The 22,962-nt window shown below is 38.0% G+C and overlaps 2 protein-coding genes across 4 annotated transcripts in view; one reads left to right on the top strand and one right to left on the bottom strand.

Annotated features, from left to right (window-relative positions):
* Positions 1-16,117, top strand: part of LOC116051188 (collagen alpha-3(VI) chain-like) — a 61,010-nt gene extending 44,893 nt beyond the window's left edge. Inside the window, exon 9 of the mRNA XM_036006190.1 lies at positions 15,306-16,117. Within this exon, the coding sequence (XP_035862083.1) occupies positions 15,306-15,886 (581 nt within the window). The 3' untranslated portion in view covers positions 15,887-16,117. The remainder of the gene's footprint in view (positions 1-15,305) is intronic.
* On the bottom strand, positions 811-13,781 carry LOC118496060. Of its 3 annotated transcripts, XM_036006191.1 has the most exons (5): positions 8,901-9,278; positions 8,326-8,395; positions 7,154-7,331; positions 4,531-4,696; positions 811-931 (listed from the first exon to the last, which is right to left on the bottom strand). In XM_036006191.1, the coding sequence occupies exons 1-4, from the start codon at positions 9,252-9,254 to the stop codon at positions 4,537-4,539; spliced, it is 762 nt and encodes a 253-aa protein (XP_035862084.1). In that variant the 5' UTR covers positions 9,255-9,278; the 3' UTR covers positions 811-931; positions 4,531-4,536. The 3 variants fall into 3 exon arrangements, 1 of the variants encoding a protein (XP_035862084.1); XR_004898533.1 differs by lacking the exons at positions 7,154-7,331; positions 8,901-9,278 and adding an exon at positions 13,476-13,781; XR_004898532.1 differs by lacking the exons at positions 7,154-7,331; positions 8,901-9,278 and having other exon boundaries at positions 8,326-8,512.
* Positions 16,118-22,962: the final 6,845 nt, after the last annotated feature.

The raw sequence follows: 22,962 nt of genomic DNA, 5'->3' as shown, positions 1-22,962 counted from the left end.
TATTTACAGTATTTTGTGTATTCACTGTAAAATAAAAAACAATTAAACACTGATTTTTGTTGTATTTACAGTATTGATTGTTTTACTGTAGAAGAAAAATACTGTGATTTCAATTGCATTTACATACAAAAAACAGTTAAGCATTGTTTTTTATGTATTGTATGCAATACAGTACTAAACAGTAGATAACCGTTAATCACTGTAAATTCAGTTTCTCACTGTACAATTTAAATACTGTATCACTGTGATTTCAAATTAGCCATCATTAAAAGAATCACCCATATTCTAAAACATTGCAATCAACTGCAGACAAGAAAATTGTTAAGTTATTTATTTAAAAACATTTAGTGAACAGGAATGACAAACAGGTACAACATAAAGGGATAATGGACATTGGACAACATGCCATTATACCATCCAAAGTTAACGCACGTTCTATGTTTGTAATGCAGCCACAACGCCCAGTAGAGCGTGTTAACTTTGGATAGTCTAATGGTGTGAAGTCTATTATCCTGCTTATTATACTGTTGCTAAATTTAATTTATGACTGAAGAAATTTTTTCAAAACGATGCTATTTCATTACAAGTTTTGTAAAGTTACAGAGCAAACTGTTACTAGTTCATTCACTAGTTCAGCATGACTGGTTGCTATGACGGAACAATAATACAAATTGAAACAATACGGCAAAAAAATTTAACTTTTTTAAAGCCGTGCAAATAACAGATTATTACCACATTCTAAAGAGCAATAAATAACACTATGGCAATATTGAAATAAAATAAAACACTGAACAATAAAAAAAAATGTAATATTTAACATTTGCATGAACATTTAAAACGGAAAGGAAAATAAACTTCCCCTGCCACTTGACAAAGGTCTATGGCCTCTTGCATGCCCTGACCTTGGAAACCTAGAATCCTAGTTGGAGCCCTGAAATTAAAGAAGAAAACACATTAGATCGTCTGAATGGTTTCGAAAACGGTAAAACTCAACTGTTTAACTCTGGGGGAGTTGTAAAATGAGCCTATTTCCAAAAAAAGTGGAGTGTTCTTTTAACAAATACAACTTTTTATTTAAATAATGTAGGCTACTAGTAAATGGTGAAATTAACATTTAGAAAGATTAATAAATGCTGTAGAAGTGCAGTTTATTAATAGTTAATGTTAACTAATGTAGTTAACTAGAGTTTAATAAATGGAACCATATTGTAAAGTGTTACCAATTTGTTATACACCGATTCAGACGTCTCGTGAGTTCAGTGTTGGACAGAGCAGTTGTTTTAACCATTCATTAAATGTAATTGGTTCAAAGGAGTCATTCGAGTATCGAACGTGTCATTGGCGGACTACGGCATGCGTTTTATTATCCCGGGAGTTTAGGACATTGCACAAGATTTTTGTCAACACAGGAAACATTTCATCACTGGATAGTTTTTCGTTTGTTTTTTTAAAGTGTTTTTATTTCAGCTGATGCGGGACAATTTTCAGAGTACATAAGGCAATGTTTTTTTTTAGCACAATTCACACCCAGCAGTAATTCAACGGGGAAAAAAAATCTCCGAATGCTCGACATGAACTTTGGTCTTCCGATCTTTTACCATTGTGTCAATTCTCAATTGATTTTGATTAATATGCCTGAGGGAGCGAGAGAGAGCAAGACAGTTTGAAGATGATGAGAGTGTGAACGCGGCCAGGGCTCTCTCTCTCTGCTCGTTCTATCAGTAACACGGCGCGTGTTACTGATAGAACGAGCAGAGACAAGCGCAGCAGTCATCTACATCACACCGTTCAAATGGCTTTAGTGGGACAAAAATTTGCTTTGGCGGCTGAGAGAAATGGAGGGAGAGTTATTCATTTCCTTTTAACACAATTTAAAAAATGTAAAATGAATAATGAAACGCAATGTGGCAGGCAGCCGGTGTTGATTCTGTGGCGCACCGCCACAAATTAGTATATGTGTGGGAAACACAGATTTTCAAGTTTTACGGCTTTAATAGGGCTGGGCAAAAAAAAAAGTTTTTTTCGATTAATCGTTTTTTTTTAAATGTGGTTGATTCAAAATATATATTTTTTCCATATTCAGGGCTCTAATTTGGGCGTGGTATTTCACACATCATTTTAATCATTCCCACTGGTCTCCCACTTATAATGCAGTAAATTCCTGCAAACATTGATTCACTTTAGCCTGTAGGTAGAGTATATTAATCCACACAAATTCTTAAACAAAATCAGTCATTTTAAAATGTTTTCCGAGACACAATATCACAAACAGTGTGTAGCGGTGCTGGGTCTTCTCTCTCTCTCTGCACAAGGCAAGCGCTGAGGAGGCGATATACACTCTCGCGTTTCGGGAGTGACCATATAATGAAACAGTAATGTATCCGTGCACTAGTTCTTAAAGTGAACGCAGTCATATATGTCTCATTAATTTTGTTGTTGAAACAACAAAAGACAGCTTTAATTGTTAGGAATCAGAATTTATAGCCTAATATTTAATTTAGTCAGGACTAATAGACTATCCAGTGTTATTTTACATTTGATTACTTTATTCAGTTTCTGTAGTATTTCTGAATACTAGTGTTAGATCAACCCAAAAACTTTTATCTTTATTTGTATCTTTATTCTATTGTAATTATTTATGCTACCTTTTTCAATTTAATTCAAAGATTGAGATTCAAGCTTCCATGTGTTGCACAAACTCTTAACAAAATTACCCGCCGCCTTGGAAACAGCATCTCATGAGCATATTTTTATGCTATTAAATAGCTCTTTATTATTAAACGCGTCCCGCAGTTTAGCAACAGTAGCCTAGACTGCATTTGACGTGATACAGATTTCGATAAGATGTATCTTTTAACACACTTTCAGATGCTCATTCATGTTTATCTCGCGCTGTAACTGCCATTATTAAGGTGGAAGAGAAGATCATGTGCGCTCCGCGCTGCTGCTGCTTATCTATTCTTGAGCTGCGCCAGAGCGATCTCACGCCACAGGACCAAAACGGTACTTACGTTTTAAGAAAATGGACGTAAATTGAAATCTGAGAATGTTTTATATGAATAGTAACAAAACACAAAGATTATGGTGAGTTATTGGATGGGAAGCATGGTACAATGTTCCATTCATTCATCAACTGAAAACAGGATGACTAATCGATTCTTGGGATTTAAGAATCGATATCGATTTTGTAAAAATGAGAATCAATTAAAATCAAAAAAATCTATATATTTTTTTGCCCAGCCCTAATAAATAAGGTAACAGTTTGTTTTACTTGCATACAGACCCTTTCCAAAAAATTTTAATATCATGGAAAAGTTAATTTATTTCAGGAATTCAACTTAAAATGTGAAACTAATATATTATATAGACTCATTGCTTGCAAAGTGAAATATTTCAAGCCTTTATTTGTTATAATTTTGATGATTATGGCTTACAGCTTGTGAAAACCACAAAATCAAAATTTTGCCAAGTCCTGCTGGAAAATGAACTCAAGATCTCCATAAAGCTTGTCTGCTGAAGGAAGCATGAAGTGCTCTAAATGTCCTGGAAGACTGCTGCGTTGACTCTGGACTTAATAAAGCACAGTCCAGAGTCAACGCAGCCGTCTACCAGGACATTTAGAGCACTTCATGCTTCCTTCAGCAGAAAAGCTTTATGGAGATGCTTTATGAAGATGATTTTCCAGCAGGATTTTCACCTGCCCACACTGCCAAAATAACCAAAACCTGGTTCAATGACCATGGGATTACTGTGTAACTACTGTGTGATTTCATGTAATATTCTAATTTTCTGACATTTAGATTTTGTGTTTTTCACAAGCTGTAAGCCATAATCATCAACATTATGCAATATCTTACTTTGCAAGCAATGAGTCTATAGGATTACAGGTGGATTATATTAGTTTCACATTTTAAGTAGAATTCCTGAAATAAATTAACTTTTCCATGATATTCTAATTTTTTGGAAAGGGTCTGTATGATTTAGTCAATCAAGAGCATTCAACAAGTCTCTCTCTCTCTTGTCAGTTAACGTTGATAAGCTACATTATGTCTTGTTTGACTTTCTTTGCCATTTACATCTGAGTGAACTACAAACTTTACAATGAAGTCTGGTTAAAGGGATGCACTCGACCAGCTCACGCGTCTGTCCCGCTGCATGCTCAATCCACGGCGCGTTTTTCTCTTATCAGCTCGGGCACCAAAGCAAAGTTGTTACTATATTTCGGTTTAATATTCCACTAGTAAGACAGATTTACTTCATAGACTGCCTTTTTTTATCCCCATTATACCCTCTGTTGTCAGTGTTTCTTTTTCTAAACACAAACACTGTTTACACGCCTGGTATCGGTTGTTGGTATTGGAGTAAAAAAAATATTTTTACAAGTACATTGAGCTCAGTATTCAGCCCGATATCGATACCGGTGCATCCCTAATAATTATTATCAAATTATGATTAATTATATTTTACCCACATATACCTATATTATTAATTATATTATAATTATTATTAAAGCTATTATCAGAACCTCACCTGTTTCTAGCCAGTTTGCAAATAGAACTCTGTGAAGTCCCTGATGAAGGAGATTACATGGGGGTTCATGTATGAAGTCTTCCGCTTCACCACTCTCCCAGTCGTCTTGCTCATCTGCTCCTTGGCAGTGCACTTGTTGGAGTCAGGATTAATCCTGACTAAAAACCTATGAACATGAGTATAGGAGTTAGGGGATGGGACAATATGTACATATTAATGAATAGCTGTAAGAGCAGTGAGCAATGTAGAATCATACATAAAGGCCTGCTGACAGAAGTATTTCACATCTCAACAGGAGTTAGTCAAGGCTGTCTACTTTCTCGATTACCATTCCTCTTCGAAGGTAGACCATTTACAGTTGTTACTGGACAACCTAGACTTTGCAGATTATATCACATTACTGCCCCAAAACCACCAACAAATGCAAGAGAAATTGAGAGAGGTAGAACAGAAGGTAGCTGAGACAGGTCTCCACATTAGCACAACAACCAAAGTGCAAACAGAAAGACACTGGCCAGCTTGATGGTTAACCACCAACCACTAAAGGAAGTCAACTCCATGTAGGTAGCAAGTGATGGCGGATCAAAAAGGGATGTAAAGAGGAGAATAGGCAAGGCAAGAGCTACATTTGGCATGATGGGGCCCAAATGAAGAGCACGTAACATCACACTCAAGACCAAACTACGGCAATTCGACTCAAGCATTAATACCATACCCCTTTAAAGATCTGAGATGTGGAAAACAACAAAGAACCTCCTGAACAAGCTACAATTCTTCAACCACTGCCTAAGACGTATTCTTAACATCAGATTGCCTGAAAAAAAAAAGAATTAAAAGATGTGGAGAAGAGCAAAGCAGCCTGCGATTGAAGTGGAAATAAAGAAACAAAAAAGGGGATGATTGGGCACACATTGTGTAAAACGAATAATTCCATGACACAAAGCCCTGCAATGGAACCCCACAGGGTAAATGTGATAGAGGGAGACCAAGAAACACCTGGAGCAGGAGTGTCAAAGCTGAGATGTAAAGAGCTGGCAAGATCTGGAGAAGCTGGCACAGAGCAGAATGAAGTGGAGAAATATTGTCAGTGGGCTATGCTCCTTGGAGTAACAGGTCCAAGTAAGCAAGCAATGAGGAACTGTTTAGCAAATCACAACTGTTTACAGGACATAAACCACTCACACACACACACACACACACAGGGCAAATCATATTCCCCAGCCATCTCCACATTGGGTCCTCTCAATTTCTCCCAAAGGTTTTTTTATGTAAAAAGGAATATAGTGTGTACATGCCCAACAGTCCTCCTAAAGCATTCAAGTTGTAAGGAGGCTTCAACCTACACTATTTAGATACTCAGATACTTATAATAGGGCTGGGCGATAAAACATTAACAATATGCGTCGCGATAGACATGTCATCAATATCAATAAAAAATGTGTGTGATAAAATATTTTATTTTTTTCTTCGTCGGAAGAAACCAGAGGTTGCAAAGCAAGTTTGATTGCATGAACAAAGGCACTCACTCTCTGGTAACCTAGCAACGTAGGGAGTAACACGCTACCAGCCAATCATGTAACAGCTTAGTTGCGCCATATCGTTGTCTTGTGTTGGATTCTTCAGTAATAGAACCGGCGTGGAGTGATAAGTGGAAAGCCTTATTTGATCGGTGAGTGATGTAGAGTAGATGACTGACTGCTGCGCCAATTCTGACAGGCACCTACGCATATTACTGAGAGAACGGTAGATAGGTCGGAAGACAGAAGTTTCACGTGAAGCATTCAGAGATTTTTTTCCCTGAATTACCGCTGTGTGAATTGTACAAAAATAACATTGCCTTATCTTCTCTGAAAAGCGTTCCGCACATTCAGCTGACATAAACCACACTTTAAATAAACGAACAAAACCTATCCAGTGATGAAATGTTTTCTGTGTTGACACAAATCTTGTGCAATGTCCTAACTACTGGGATAATCACACGTGCTGTGGCCGCGTCATGATAGGTGTGCCTTATATTTTCCTGCTTTTTTGTCCTTTGACAAATCGCAAATCAAATCACAAATCACACCTATGAATCAGAGGAAGGTTAAGGGATTAGTTCACCCCAAAATGAAAATTTCCTAATCATTTACTCACCCCAGTGCCATCCAAGATATCCATGTCTTTCTTTCTCCAGTGGAAAATAAATTAAGTTTTTTTAGGAAAACATTTCAGGATTTTTTTCTTCATATAATGGGACTTCAATGGCAACCAACTCAGTTGGTTGCCATTGTTTCCTCAAAAAACTTTTCCACTGAAGAAAGAAAGACATGGATATCTTGGATGGCATTGGGGTGAGTAAAGTATTAGGACATTTTCATTTTGAGGTGAACTAAACCTTTAAGTTGAAAATAAAAATGTTTAAATGTAATATATTTTTCACCTGGTCCTTATTTTAAATATAATCAATAATTATCTATATCGACCAATATGAAACACTTATATCGTGATACAGTTTCAGCCATATTTCCCAGCCCTATTACATAACATTTTAAAGGGAGAAGGTGATTTTGAACAGCTTTTCAATTGTCAATTTGCTTTTACATTGCAATCCTTTAATCAAACTATTTAAGATAAAAAATACCTCTGAACAAACTCCAGTGTTGTGCTGGCTTCCACCTGATATTCTAGGTTGAATACATAGTAACAGGCGAAGAGAGCGGCCAAGGCAGTGGTGAAGTCCGCCATGTGAGCACCAGGTGGGATTACGACCCTCCCCTCGATCGACAGCATCCATTTTTTTGCAGTCAGGATTGTCTCTCCTTAGTAAGGACAAGAGTCATCACAAATATTATATTTCATAGCAATACATTCTATAAAATATTTTCTCCACATAAATTATTGTAAAAACAGGGCAGGGAGCATACATATCTTTGAAGCAGTGCATTAAAGGATTAGTTCACCTCAAAATGAAAATTTCCTGATAATTTACTCACCCCAATGCCATCCAAGATATCCATGTCTTTCTTTCCTCGGTGTAAGAGAAATTAAGATTTTTTGAGGAAAACATTTCTGTACATTTTTCGAATAATGGACTTCAATTGTAACCAACTACGTCATTACGTCGAAAGGTCGCGCTCAATATTGCTGGCGGACCGGCGATATCGAGCGCGACCTTTTGACGTAATGACGTAGTTCCCAGCTCAATCCGAACAGCTCAATCCAAACAATTGTAGTTAAAGTATATAAATTATTCTTTTCTTTTTTTTGAAAATGACCGATCGTTTCGCTAGACAAGACCCTAATCCTCAGCTCGGATCCTGCACAGCCCGTTGAAGCACTTCAAAGACCTTTTAAACTGCATTGATTTGGACTTCAAAACGTTGGTTACAATTGAAGTCCATTATTCAAAAAATGTACAGAAATGTTTCCTCAAAAATCTTAATTTCTCTTACACTGAGGAAAGAAAGATATGGATATCATGGATGGCATTGGGGTGAGTAAATTATCAGGAAATTTTCATTTTGAGGTGAACTAATCCTTTAAGCAGCAGTAACTGGTTTGGTGATAGAAAAACAATGAGTGATACAGGCATAGCAAGCAATCTGAAATAGCAATCATGACATTATATGTAGCAACAAAATATGAGACAGTACTCCACATTACTTAAGTTTTTGAAGTGACTGCTGTTCCTGACTGGTGCAGAGGCAGAGAATGACACGACACAAACTGCATTCACTAGTGTTTTCCAGAAACTTTGCTTTGCTTGTGCCCTATACATTCAAAGGATTCGTTAACATTGAATGTGAAACTTACCGAGCATGATGATCCTTGGAGTGATTGGGAGAGACAGCTGGGTCTCTGCGTCTGCGGGAGTGGTAGTCTCCTATGCCAGCAAAGATAAGAGTTACTTGAAACAAGGTGTTATATTATCTCTAGGTAAAAAAAGCTTTTTGAAATTTGATAAGGAAGCAATGAGCTTTTTTTTGCTCCTTAGGTTTGTGCATGTTTACACAAACAAATTAACTAAGTACCACGATAAACTTATCAATTACATCACTACATCAATTTTCTCTTAATTAAAATATTGTGCACACAGTGGACAACAGTGACTTTACCCAGCATTTACCCAAGAATAGAGATAGAAGCTTGCACCATGTGGGTTATATTGTGAGGTGAGGTCTATCAAGGAAAAAGTGCTCAACCACCAATAACATAAACCTAACACAAACCTGTATTTACTTGAACAATTAGAGGCTCATCAACCTGCATTAACAATTTGGGGGGTGTAAAATGTTTCACTCTAATCAGGGGAAATGACTTTCGCAATAAATGTGACAATTATTTGTTGAAAACTCTAAATAAAAGATTTAAATAATTAAGGAACTTACATCAGCAATGAGAAAAAGTGACTCCTCTTGCTCTTTGAAGTGTGCCAACATCACAAGCAGCGCTGCTAGGCCATCAGATCCTTCTCGGTCCTTCTTTATGGCTTCCTTCAGAACAGCTCTTACTTCTTTCCTCCACTTTGTAATCTGACTACTGAAGAAATCCAGGAGTCTTTTACCCTTTTTGTCCAAATCTTCATTCAGTCTTGTGTATAGTTCAACATTGGTGAGAGTGGTGAAGTGTGACAATAAAAACTTCTGTGAAAAGAGAAATGGCCACTCTTTACCCACATCCAGAATGCTTGGGGAAGGCTTTGCGTTAATGTATTCCCGCTGTTTGGCATAAGTGATTGCCATTAGGTCTTTAACTCTTCCTCTGTCAGTGCCCTTGAGTCCCTCTCGGCTGAATATATCCATCATCTCAAGCTTCTTTTCCTCTAATGATGCTGATGTTTCCCCATCTGGATAGTCCTCTGGCTGCCAACGAACACACCCATAACTGTCGATTCTTGCACATGAAGTTACTGCTGGCTGGTCATCATCACCATCCTCATCATCTCTCTGGGTGCGTTTGTGCTTCCTCAGACGGGAAAGAGTGTTGCCTCGATTCAAATATTCTACTCTAGTTTTGAGCTGATTTATAATGCTGAAATAGCCACATCCAATTAACTCCCCCTCTTCATTTTTGTCTAAAAAGCTATTTGGATATTTTTGAGTGATAGCTTTAGCCACTACCACGCACTCTCTGCGAGTAGGGTTCAAGGAATGCTCTCTCATCGCATCAACAGTGACTTTTATCAAGTGTCTGCGGTCATCCGGAGCTGGCCTCTCACCAGCATCTACTGCTCTTCTAAGAGTCAGCCTGACTTTGTTCCATGGCACCTCAAAACTGTTCACCCATGCAGAGATGTGACTGATAGATGATACGGGGCATGTGCTGGAAGAGGCAACTGACACTGGCTCAGACGATGAAGGGCTCAGCTGGGGATTGGAAGGACCTGCATTACACATGTATGAGTGAAAGCACAGAATAGTCAGGTGAAAATAAGGTTTGACTGAATCTTCAGGCCATTTTCTCAAAATTGCAATGCGACCACTGTCCTTCTATACTGTATTGCACTGTTCTTACATACTTGGGCCTATAATCAAGTTATTGGGCTCTTTGGAAAGCTGTGTGTCTGTAGTTTTGCATGGAATAACTGTATCTAGTACTGAGACAGCATAGCAGAGGCATGAATATAGTTTTTATTTTTCCCGGATTTACCTTTTTTTTTTTTTTAAAGCAAATTTGGCTTTATATGCTGCCATTAGCAAACAGTAAACTGCATACCCAGAAAAGCATTTATTGCCACGGGGATTTCAATAATTCCAACCTCAATCTGTACTCCTCAAGTTCTATCAACATGTCACCTGCCTGACCAAAGGGGACAGAATCTTGGACAATGTATACACTAACATCCGCATATAATAAGCTGAAATCAGAGATTTTTTTTTTTCTTTTACAAAATTATGATTGAATGATTGCTGATTTATTTAGTTATTAATTGTAGCGGATCACCTAATATATGTTAATTAAAACAACTAATCTCACCTCCTTTCAAGGAATGAATAATTTTTCTGCACTGAATGGGTGTGAGCAGATGTTTGATGTCATCTTCTTGAATAAACTGCAGATCATCTGGTCCTTCAACACCTACTTTCACCAACTCATTGACTAAAGTTTCAAGCTTTGCTTCATCTAGCTGTGGTAGCACGGTCCGTATGGCCTTCTCAATGGAGTCCATTACTCATTCTTCTGAAACACAGAATGATGCAGAGCAACAAGATTAAGACCAAATTGATTATATACAGAAAGAGGGTAATAATCTGCAAGCTTCTCTACAGTCAAACACTGATACTGTGCTTCTGAGTTGCTTTGCAAGCAATAAACACCAAGATCCACAACAGGCACAGACTGATACTGCTGGCAAAATGCACTTTTGCCTCATTTGCCAGTATCAACAGTATTTTCCCAAGTAGATACCCTGTGTCATTTTGGTCCACTACAACAGTCATGCCTCTTTTGTACAGAGTGCCTTTGAAAGTGACAGAGGGTGTTTCAATGGTGTGTTCTGGGTGGAGACCCTTGAGACTGACAGCTCTCTGAATGCCAATCTGGTACAGTTGGTCATCAAATTTACTTGGTTGGCCCATTTGCAGAGTTGGAGGAAATAAGTTACCAGCATGTAAATATGCTTGTAGCAACTGGTGTCTTTCTGCTAAGGTACTGCAGAGGTTTTTAAAGTTATGCAGTTTCCTTGCACACTGCTTAAAATATGAGTGCTTGCTTTCAAAGCGCAATGTCCACAACCTAATGAGGGGACCAAACTGAAGAATGAGTTCTGGGTAATGAACAAGATAGTGGTGTTTGGGTTTAAGTGTCTTTTCTGGGAATGTGGCAGTTCTTAGCTGGATGTATTCCTCAATGAGAATCTTAAGGTATGCTATTTGGTTGGTATGGATCTTGGGTGCACATATCAAATCCACAATTTCTCTGAGCTTTAAACACAACTGCCACACCTCATCATCAAGTGGATTTTTGATTCTGTCTCCAACCAGAATAGGAAAGAGACGTAAGAGGCACCAGTTTTGAGCAGCATGCCCTCCCAGCTTCTCTGCATTTGTTTTGACCTCACATGGCTTGTTATTTGCATCACTGCCTAGGTATGTGAACTGTGATATAGTCCGATTCAGTTGACCATAGGTGAAGTGTTTGCCCACTGTCACTAAGTGCTTAATGTACATAGCCAGATCAAATGAAACAACCCCTTCAAATAGGTCATGACCAAGGCATGGAGGGAGTCCTGGCTGGCAAACATGAAAATATTTCAACTGATTGAAAATTGAGTCAAACTTTACTCCACTGTTCATTTCCTGGTCTACCTGTGCCACACTGTTTTTGTAACTCTCTATAGTTCTTTTAGGACCAGATTTGCAGGGATCGGTTTGAAAAGACACTCTGTCAATGACACAGTACCGGCAAAAATGTGTGCTTTTACTGAAGTTTTCAGTAAACCCTCCAATACTGTGTGACCCCAGATTATCTCCAGTAATGGCAATCACAGAGCCTTTTATCATCTCCACAGCACCATATTCAATTCCAATTTCCTCCATTTCTTTTAAGTCACCGACTAAAGTGGAGAACACTTTTTCTTGTCCAAAAAATTGGAAATCCTCCTCTCTGCACAACATAACAAGTTGCATTGGATCAATGGAAGACCTGTTGTGTGGTGCAATCTCTGCAAGTGTCATGTACATGGCCAGTATTTTGTGTTTTTTTCTGCCTGAGCCCAGTGGGTTCGCAACTTCGAAAGAATCCTGATACAAGATGAGAGACAATGAAGATGGTGAATCTTTTAAAAGTATATTCTCTTTAAAGTTTCTACCATCTCTCACATCTTCCAGAACATCAGGATTTGTTTCTGTGTCAGCTTTAGCTTGGGCATACTGCTCTTTAACAGAGTTCTGAGTGAGGAGTGATTTTAGTGTATCCTTGATGGGCACATACTGGTAGAACCTCTCTTTGCCTTTAGCATCAATGCCCAAATAAGTCTTGACTGGCTCAACATAGCTAAATCTGCTCTTAAAGAAGGTTTTACGGGTTTGATCTGTTCTAAAGACTCCTTCGTTGCACATTTTCAGAAGGTTGTCTTTTGAGAGATTATCAAGGAGCCTCTTAATATCACTTTCAGGCACATTTAGATTGGTTAACTCTTCATGCAACCTAGAATATAGATGAGTCAAACCAGTGTTGTGCACCTCTTGTATTTCCTCTATTAAGGTCTGAATTGTACTGGCTGGTAACAGCATTTTAGCCTGCATTCGGAGATAAAACATGGCCAGATTGTTCATAAAATCATCTGTGTTCACTTCATCATTTGTATTGTCATTATCATCGTCAACGGTTGTCTCAAAAGTGTGATCTAGTTCACTGTCTGATGACATGGAGGCACAGGTGACTTTAGTACTAGCACTGGTAGAACTTTGGCTAATACATGGAGAACTAGATATACTCTTGTGTTTCGGATTCAAGTGTGAGGCAAAGGTTGAACGGACACAGAAATGTTTTAAACAATTAATATAAGGGCATGACACTTTTGTGCCATCTTTAATATGCCAATTAAGATGTTCACGTAAACTTGGAAAATTTGCTGACACATAGTTACAACCTTCAACAGTGCAAGCCAAATCAACTCCATCAATTTTCCTTTTAAGTCCTGGTTTAACTGTCTTCTTGTGAAAGCGGTACATGTGGCTTTGAACGGCACCACGCGTCACAAAAGTGGCAAAGCATTTTGCTACGCCACATGGAAATCTGAAGTTAGCTAGATTTCTGTGTATGCTCAAATGACGAACAAATGCAGTTATTGAAGCTGTGGTGAAATTACAGTGCTTGCATGAGTAACTCATTTTGACGGCAAGCTAACTGGTTATACTCCTAGCTAGATGTATACATGTGGCTTTCCACAGCCTGACAAGGGTGGGACAGAACTTTTTTTTTCTTTTTTTGCTCCTAGTAGTGATGGTAAAGTTACTTACTGGTTTTCTGGAAGTCCCAATAAGCAGTTGGTGAAGGATCCGCGATTCCAAAATGGAAACTCCGGCAGACTCCACGGGTGAAAAAAAAAAAAATCTTTTCCTGTCTAACGTTAGCTGCTACCGGTAACTAACGTAACTGTTACCTGTAGCGTTAAGTTAAATTTAAAGGCTGTGAAAACGTCTCCGTCGGAGCTGAATTCCCTGAATTCCTCTCAGGCAAAAAAGTGAAAGATATCAACACAAAGACGAAAACAAAATAAATACAACCACAAGACAAAAGCCGTGTATAAAGAAACGTAAATTTGAGTAATAGTCTGTCTGCCGTGAAAACGTCTCCTTAGGAGCTCTCACGGAAAAGTTTTTGCTGAATTCCTCTCAGGCAAAGCGAAAGAAATCAACACAAAGACGAAAACAAAATAAATACAGCCACAAGACAAAGCCGTGTGTAAAGAAACGTAAATGTGAGTATTAACGGAGCTTTTCTGTTACTGACGACGAGTCAGAAATTCAAGTGCTGCAGCTTCTTTCGCGCTTTTTTCCCACAGATTCCAGAGCTTTCTAGACTGGGTAAAAACCCCGCCCACTCTGTCGGCGCTTTGATTTTGCCCTGCAGCTCAGAAACAGCTCTGGAAACTTGCACGTTTATCTCTCCTGCTTCCAAAGAAAAAAATATATAACACTGATTTTTGTAAAATAAAAATCCCATCGTACGTATGTATGAGAATATTACACTTTTACTTAAAGCTCCCCATCGAGTATTTATATCATATTCCGGTAATGAAACAATAATCTGGGGCCATGTAAAATGGGTACAAAGAATGATATGATAAAAAAAATTTACAGTAGTTAACTTTACTATTTACAGTACTATAGTGGCTAATTGTGATTTTTTTTACAGTAATGCTTTGACTACTGTGATGTCAACTGTAATGCATGGACTACTGTGATTTTTAAGGTCTTACTGTAAACTTTACAATATTCTACTGTAAAAATCTTATACAGTAATGTTACTGTGAAATCTACAGTAAATAACTGTAGATTTCACAGCAATTTTTTACAGTGTAGTGCTGGTCTCCAACAGCTTCTGAGAATATGCACACAGTATGGTGCTGATTTTCATATAAAATACAATGCTAAAAAGAGTAAGATCAGGATTATCAGAAGTAGAGAAGACAGACACTCAACCTTCCCTGACTTCTATCTGTGTGGCACTGTACTTAGGGTGTGCAATTTGATTACATATTTGGGCCATATTATTGCAAATGACCTGTCTGATGACAAGGATATCTATAGGCAGCGTCGGAAGCTGTATGCTCAAGCGAACATGCTGTGTCGTAAGTTTAGCATGTGCTCTGTATCTGTTAAGATCTCACTCTTTAGAGGGTATTATACATCTTTGTATACTGCCTACCTGTGGTGTCATTATAAGCAAGGCAGCATTAGAAAACTCATAGTGGCTTATAATGACAGCACGAGGCTGCTGCTGAGAGCTCCAAGAAGCTCTATTGCAAGCCATATGAAGACAAACTAACTATAACTTTGAGAGGTGGCTGGGAGGAGCCAGTCAATATTGACTTGACTGTATTAAACTGTAACAGAATGTAATTTTTTATTTATGATTTTTTTCTTCTTGCAGCTTTGGCAGAAAAGTTTGCAGATATTTTCTTCCTGGTGGACAGCGGCATAGCTCAACAAATGTTAGGGTCTTTTAAGACCGACCTTCTGAAATTGATCAATCAAATTAACGCCGGTTATACAGTTATAATTCCAAGGCACACTTGTGTATTTGTAATGTAGACAAATGCCTTTCTCTTTTTTTTGCTTTGGCAGCTTGCAAGAGTGGCGATTTTGTCTTCCTACTTGATCAGTCTGGCAGCATCGACCAAGACGGACACAATATCATGAAAAACTTCACGACAGCATTAGTCGACAGCTTTGAAGTTGGTGAAAACTTGGTGCGTATTGGACTTTGCCAGTTCAGTGACAAACCTAAGGATGAGTTTTACCTCAACAAGTACTACAATAAGGAGGATTTGAACACACACATCCTTGAAGTGGATTACACAGGTGGAGACACCTACTTAGGGAGAGCCTTGGATCATGTTAAGGAGTACTTTGAGAAAAAGCGGGGCAGCCGTGACCAGGTCCCCAAAAATCTGGTGGTGATCACTGATGGTGATTCTCATGATGACGTGGAGGACGCAGCTGACGTTCTCAGGGATCTGAACATTACGGTATTTGCCATCGGCGTTGGAGACGTCCACGACCTGCAGATCCTGCAGATTGCTGGCACCCCAGAGAGGGTGTTCACTGAGCGGAACTATGATGTTTTGCACTCTATCAAGCAAAGGGTGATCGACGTCATGTGCGATGACCCAAACCCTCCCCCACCGCCCACAGACTCCCCATGAGCCCCAAGACCGCCCACACTGCCGCCACCCCCAAAGACTCCATCATTGATATTGCCATAAGATTCGGAGGAAGGAGCTACCTGTAGTGGAAAGTTTTTATCTGTCACACTGATGTGTGATATTTCTTTCATATATTATCCATTACTGCATGTTTTTTTTTATATTTTCATGACTTTATATGTATTTACTTTCATACTATACAACATTTACTCTGTTTCCTATATTATATTATAATATACCAGTTATAGGGATCCATTATAAGTGCTCTATTATCTTAAAGATCATGTAGCTGATGTACTTGGCAGTACCTGGCTAAGGGCCATTACCCTGAAGCAGCGCAGACTCAGCACTCACCCATAAAAACCCTGAGGTTTCTTTGTCTCGCTGACACACTTTCTCAGACTGCTTGTCACTCTGTTAAACTGTCTCCTTCTACTTGCAAGAATAATAAAGAAAATAACATGGATAACTCCAGTGTGTCAGACAATCTTAATTTCCAGCTTCATCACCGAACACCAACAAGATTTTTCCGCAACAATTTAGTGTCAGAGGTGGGATCGGGTGCGAGTTCATCGGGGATCCAGAGGTTGCATCGGCTGATCACCTTTCCTCTGCCTCAACAAAAATGGAATTAGAAGATAAGATAAGAAGAGAGGATAAAGGCGCCCATCGGTCACCGATCGACTCCACACCGATCTAGACGAAAGGAAATAATCTCCTAAATTCGGTAAGAAGTTGAAATTTCATTTTTTCTTTCAGAAAATTTAATTATAAGACAAAATTATATATATATATATATATAGCCAGTTATATAAGTTAAGTACATTCTGAATTACAAGATACTGTAAGACAAACCAAAAGATTTAAAACAGTTTGTCTATGAAATTGGCCACATGTGTTTTTAATATGGTATGGAATTTGGGGAATCTATAAGTAAAATGTTTTTGTTCCATATTCATCTGTCATGACGAGAAATTGGATTTCTTGAATGTGAGTCAGTAACTGTGAATTCACGAACCCAGAGTTTACAGGGAACCTCTTACTCGCTTAGGTCCGAGAGGTAATGGCTTTAAACGTTGTGTTGTCTTCGCGTCGACCATGAAGTTGTCTTTTCCGGTTCAAAATTGAAAATTAACTTTTTTTGGCGCTTTATCCAACGTTTTTGTCCCTTTTTTCGATGCTTTTAATGCTTTTTGAAAACGTTTTTCTCAACTTTAAATTCATGGTCAATAAACCTAATTTATGACATTTTAGCAAATTTTTTTGTTTAAAAAAAAAGCAGAAATTATGAATTATTTTGACTATGAGTTAACATCAGAGGATGTTGAGTGTCACAGACTGTCAGGATACGGTTTTGAAATTTTGTATGGTTTCTATACAACGTACACCCAAGTTATTTTTGGGCAATTTGTTTGAAAGAAACCCATATTTCAGATGTTAAAAACTTTGAAAATGGGTCAAAGTTGACCCGAGGACAACACAAGGGTTAACTTTGATTGTGCCTAGGAACAATCCAATCAGCATGGTGACGACTGTGTTGACTAGTCCAGGACTAATATTATTGTCCTTCGTGTGAAATGGGAGGACAAGGGAGTAAACAGAGGCTGGGAGGGCCTTGTGTGGGAATCATGACGGATGGATATGGACCGGAATCATAGAGATTATGGATTTCCAAATGGGAGGATCTTTAGGTACACTGTAAACCCGAATGTTCAAAGTAATTAAATAGATTAAGTGGGGTATACTCAAAATTTTAGAAAAAGTTATACTAACTTAATTTTGTCAAGTTGGTGTAACATGTTCTTCATTTTTGAGTATTGTTAACTAATAATTTTTGATTAAATGGAACTATTTTGTGTATAAGTAAGCATAACTTAAAAACATAACTTAAGTGCAACTTAATAGAATTAAGTAATTACATACTAAGAATGATAAAGTCCTGTTATTTCTATTGTTTCAAATAGGGGTGATTTAAAAAAAAAACTTAATTTATATAGCACATGTTAAAATACAATACAATCTCAAAGTGCTGTAAAATTGATCATAATAAATAAATTGCAATCAGCAAATGGTCTGAAATGCATTAGACATTAGTGGAAGACAACATGTATTTATTTTATTTATTTTTTGTATTTTTAAAACAGTAACAATTTGATTGAGGCAAATGGTCTGAAATGCATTAGACATTAGTGGAGGACAAAATGTATTTATTTTTGCATTTTTATTGTCATCAATTTAATGTTGCTTATATTTTTTATTTTTATTTAAGTGTTGAGCAGCTGCAGGGATCATTTTTTATGCCGAGTTAATCTCTGATTCAACCTGCGAAGCAGAAGGTGGTGCTAATATGCATACTACCTTCCTTACCGCTCTTTGGAAAAAAACAGAAGAAGAAAAGTTTGAACAACGCAGCAAGGCGGGAAGCAACAGACAGTAGGCTTGCAGAAGTTACTACCTAAGCAGCAGCAATCAGCCTCACTGGACTTACTGTAAGTTTTGAATGTTAATATTCATTCACTTTTACTTCTTTTATACATTATACATTTTACATGCGTTTGTCTCAGAGAGTGTAGAACTTCTCCAAGCCCCCGCCCTTCACTGGCTTATCACGGAAGTCTTGTAGGGATTGGCAACTTGTCAGATATAGGTTAGCTGCTAAAGAGCTAGCTAGCTAGCTAGCTAATTAGCGCGACCACTAACGTTACACACTCCAGCAGCACAGCTAGCGACCTACCACTACCAGACTCACTGAAGAATTTTACGACGGATGAATCTAGTAATCACACGCTCATTCCCCGCTTAAAGGTGGTGTTAGAAAATGAGTTGTTAGTAGAAGTACTAACAGACACCTCATATGCGATAGTTAGTTTTTTGTTGATGGAAACTTTCAATAGTGCACCGCTAAGGTCCAATATCATATTAAAAGAGCATAAACGAGCATAATGAGTCAAACTGAGTTCCTACACTGCAAGTCCGCGCTCCCTGTAGCTTCTAGGGACGCTCGTTTTAAATTCTGTGTGAGCAGACTGTCTGAGACACGGAGATTGCTGTTAACAGAACACGAGTCAACTGCCCGTGCTCGCCCACTTGTGTTGCGTTGGTTTTAAAACAAACGACCCTGCTGGAGGCAAGCTGCTTTTCATGACAAAGATGAATAAAGTAAAAACCCTTAACAGTAAAGCTTTGGTTTGTAGAAATGGCATTATTGTTGATTAAGCATGCAGTAAGGTTCAAGTGCTGCTGCTTTTCTTTACAGTAATGTTAATTTTGCTTGATGGCTTTAGTAACTTCACACTTTAGGGATCAAATGAAAAGATCATTAACAGGGAACATTTATAAGTATTTATAATTCGACACTCTTTGAATGCTTTTACTTGTTCAGTTTCAGATCAGTTTATGCCTTTGCATCTCTCTGTTCCAGTTTCAAAAAGTTAAGGAAGATAACTGGAGATGTGATAAAGATACCAGGTAATCCAATGAATCTCTCTCACACACACACCTCTAAATACCAGTAACTTAAATTGGTTTTTTTTTTCAGACAATGTTTTAGTGTGGTAACCCTAAATCATACACACTCCCACATACACATATCATTTGTTTATTCTACTTGCCTGTTGATCAAAATAATGCTTTTTGCCGTATTCAAGTCAACAGTTCATGAATGTCTTCTGTTCACGAATATCATCTTCCTAATTGATATTTAACCTTTGGCACTGAACAGATCATATTTTACTTTGTATTTGCTTGCAAATATTGTTGAAGAAAGATGGTGGAGACCACATTTCCCCTATGCCGACAGACCATAGTGATATCCTGCCCACCAGTGAACGAGCTCATGGACCTCTGGCCTGGTCTCAAAATAGAGTCTGAGGTAATATGGATCAGCTCTCTCTTTTAAAGTGAAAATTGTGATTCTTACTCATTTGGCCAATATTTTTGCTTTATAAATGTGTGCTAGATTCTTCAAATTGGACTGTTTTTTTTAAGTGTTCTCCTCCTGCTGTTATTTCTATGCAGTTGTATGCAGAGTTCCAGCGGATTACAAATCAGAACCTGCCCAACGCATGCTATCCTGAGCTTGACCGCCATCTTCCTCAACCGATGACCTTATTCAGACAGAAGGCATCAAAAACTGGGAAGACAGCAGATGCTCTGGCTAAAATTTAAAAAAAAATCAATGATGAACAGGTAAATAGATTTTTACACATTTCATAGGTTGACCCAGTGGAACATTGAACAGGTTCAATGATTCAAATGAGCTTTGTGAATTTTGCAATTAGTCCACTTTATGTTTGCCATTTGTCTGATTGCATTAAAGATGTGAACAGGTTAGAAAGTGGTAAACTACCACCAAGGTTGCAGACCCTCAAGAATGGCTTAATGATGTAGAAACTCATCTGAAAAAAGGCTGCAGGGTAAAGCATTATAAAAGGCTAGTTCAAAGTTATCTCCTTTTGTCTAAATAATGCCTCAAAAAGTTACTGCACTACTTTGCAGGTGTTCAGCCAATAGGCCCAAACTACACAATATGCCTTTGTTCTCATTAATATAATGCAAAAGTAACGCTAATGTTTTGTATGTTTTAATGTTTTTCTTAACCATTGTGGGCTGCACAAGATGACCCACATTTCACTGTGCATTTGATACTGGTTATGTAAAACATTTACATTTTAGAGTTTTAAGTGAAAATGTTCTTAAACAGTCTATAGAATTTTTGAAATTTCACCCAAATTGCTGCCCTGTTGCCTTACTCAGGAATTAACCAGGAAGCCAAAAGCAGTGTTTTTTTTTTCTTTTATAGCTGTAGCAAACAATAATTTCATTTTGGTATTATTTATTATTGTTTTTGATTACTCCGATTATTTTCCTGACTATCTGATTAGTTGTCTGGTCAATATCAGAAATTTGTGATACATATTTATTTCCTAGGGCCTTAAAGCAACACGCCTACTTATTGGGGCTTATTCCCCGTATCCCCCAGAGTTCGATAAGTCCATACATACCCTTCTCATCTCCGTGCGTGTCGTAACTCTGTCTGATGCACCCACGCTAGGGCTGGGCGATATGACCTAAAAATAAAATCCTCGATTTTTTCCAAAGAAATCCGATTTAAGATTTAAATCGATTTTTTTCTCCTCCTACTTAAAATCAATCTGCAGATGACAAAGAAATTGTTCAAAACAAGTTTTAACTTTATTTTGTTTTGACTCACACACACGCACACACATGGGGCATGTATACCATTATGATTATTCATGCCAATTTTGTGGAAATATAAATTGGTTTGAGTGTTTTCCCTTATTTTGGATGGGGGGTGTTATATATTCAACAACAAACAAACGGATGCGTGAGATAAAGCTGTTTTCACACATATAGGTAATTCACTTCTCGTTCCTCGCTAAAAGTTCAAATCATTTTAACGTTATTGCGCAACCTTGCCCCTATTTTCACCTGTTGCTGAGTAACGTACATTAACATCCCATGGTCTCTTGAATGTAGCATACCTGTAGCTAGCTCCTTCGTAGTAACTAGCGGTAGAAACAAACGGCGAAGAGGAGCTCCGTGCTACAGAGCGGCGATTGCTAGTTGTTTAAGCCGCTACAGACCTCCATCACAGCTCGGTCGTATCAGCGGCATTTAGTAGATGTGTTGAGCCGCAAAAGAGTTCCTCAACACCGCCTCTGGTGCCCCGCGTGGTGGTCCTTTAGGTCAGCGGTAGCTGGTGGTTCAGTTATCCGAGAATAGGTGACTCTCAGCTGGGGACAGAGCACCGCGAGCTGCCGGTCATTTCGGTGGAGATTACGGATAAGTAAGTAATGAAACTACTAGTTAAGAAAAGATTTAATGTTAGTCCCTGTTGCTGCCATGTTGTTTGTGTATCTCTATGGCAAACGCGCGAGGCGAGGGCTGAGCCCGTTCGGAGCTATGGGAGCCCAGAGGGGAGCGTCGGCGGATGTTAAGGAGAAAATCGATTTTCATTTTAACAAATCGACGTTAACTACACATTCGAGTTAATCGATAAAATCGATTTATCGCCCAGCCCTAACCCACGCCTAGCTTAGCACAGATCCTGGAGGTAACCGGCTCCATCTATGCTTCTAATAAGTGACAAAATAACGCCAACATTTTCCTATTTACATTTGTGATTTGTATAGTCACAGCGTGTACGAATAACAAGGTCACATGAGACACAGCCATCTTCTAACCGTATACAAACTGGGAACTATATTCTCAGAAGGCAAAGCACTGCTACTTGGGTGGAGTGATTTGCTTGCAGAACTCCAGGCGAACTCTCTGCTCCTCACCACGGGGCTTCTCAGGTGCAAATCAATCTGCCCAAGTAGCAGAAGTATCAGTGCTTCACCCTTTCTGAGAATAGTTGTCAGTATGTATACGGTTAGAAGATGGCTGTTTCTCAGCAGCTAGCAGTTTATATATATTATATATATTATTTATTTATATACAATTTATTTAAGCATATTTTAAAATTATTTTTTTATTCTATTTATTTTAATTTATAAATGTTTATTTATTTTTGTATTTAATTTTAAATTTAACTGTTCAAAAGCGGACTTTCATGACTTTTAGATATATTAAGTTAGGTAAACTTAATGTAAGTGAGGCAATCAGTTGCCACAAAATTTTTAAGTTTTGAGTCACATGTTTTTAAGTAAACAAACTCAACATATTTGACTAATGTGTACTTAAAACAATGACAACACAAACTAATAAACATTGAGTTTGGTTAACATAAACTGGTGTGGTTGTGTACTTATTTTTTTAAAGTTCTGTGAACTTATTCCTGTGGTTTGTAAACTCAAAACTTTAAGTCAAAATAATTGAGCTGCCTTAACAGAAAACTGTAAGTCATATTAACTGCAAATATTTGAGTTGAGTTAAATGAGCACTTTTAATTTAATTGTTATCAAAAGGTACATGTAGCAATTCATCCAACCTTTTAAGTTCTGGAAAATTTTGACTTTTAAGTTAATCAACTTAAAAAAATTGTGGCAACTGATTGCCTCACATTTTTTGAGTTCTGGTAACTTATTCGGGTTTACAGTGTAAACCTAAAA

Source organism: Sander lucioperca, chromosome 10, assembly GCF_008315115.2.
Source record: "Sander lucioperca isolate FBNREF2018 chromosome 10, SLUC_FBN_1.2, whole genome shotgun sequence".
Lineage (NCBI taxonomy): Eukaryota > Metazoa > Chordata > Actinopteri > Perciformes > Percidae > Sander > Sander lucioperca.
This window is presented reverse-complemented; position numbering and strand designations above follow the sequence as displayed.

Bases quoted from the DNA above. Each gene is read 5' to 3' on its own strand.
- LOC118496060 (XM_036006191.1), bottom strand. From the start codon at position 9,254: ATGGCAATCACTTATGCCAAACAGCGGGAATACATTAACGCAAAGCCT. The intron at 7,332-8,325 runs GTAAGTTTCACA...GTCCTTACTAAG, and splicing joins TCCAAGGATCATCATGCTCG to GAGAGACAATCCTGACTGCA. The intron at 4,697-7,153 runs GTATTTTTTATC...TCATGTTCATAG, and splicing joins ACACTGGAGTTTGTTCAGAG to GTTTTTAGTCAGGATTAATC.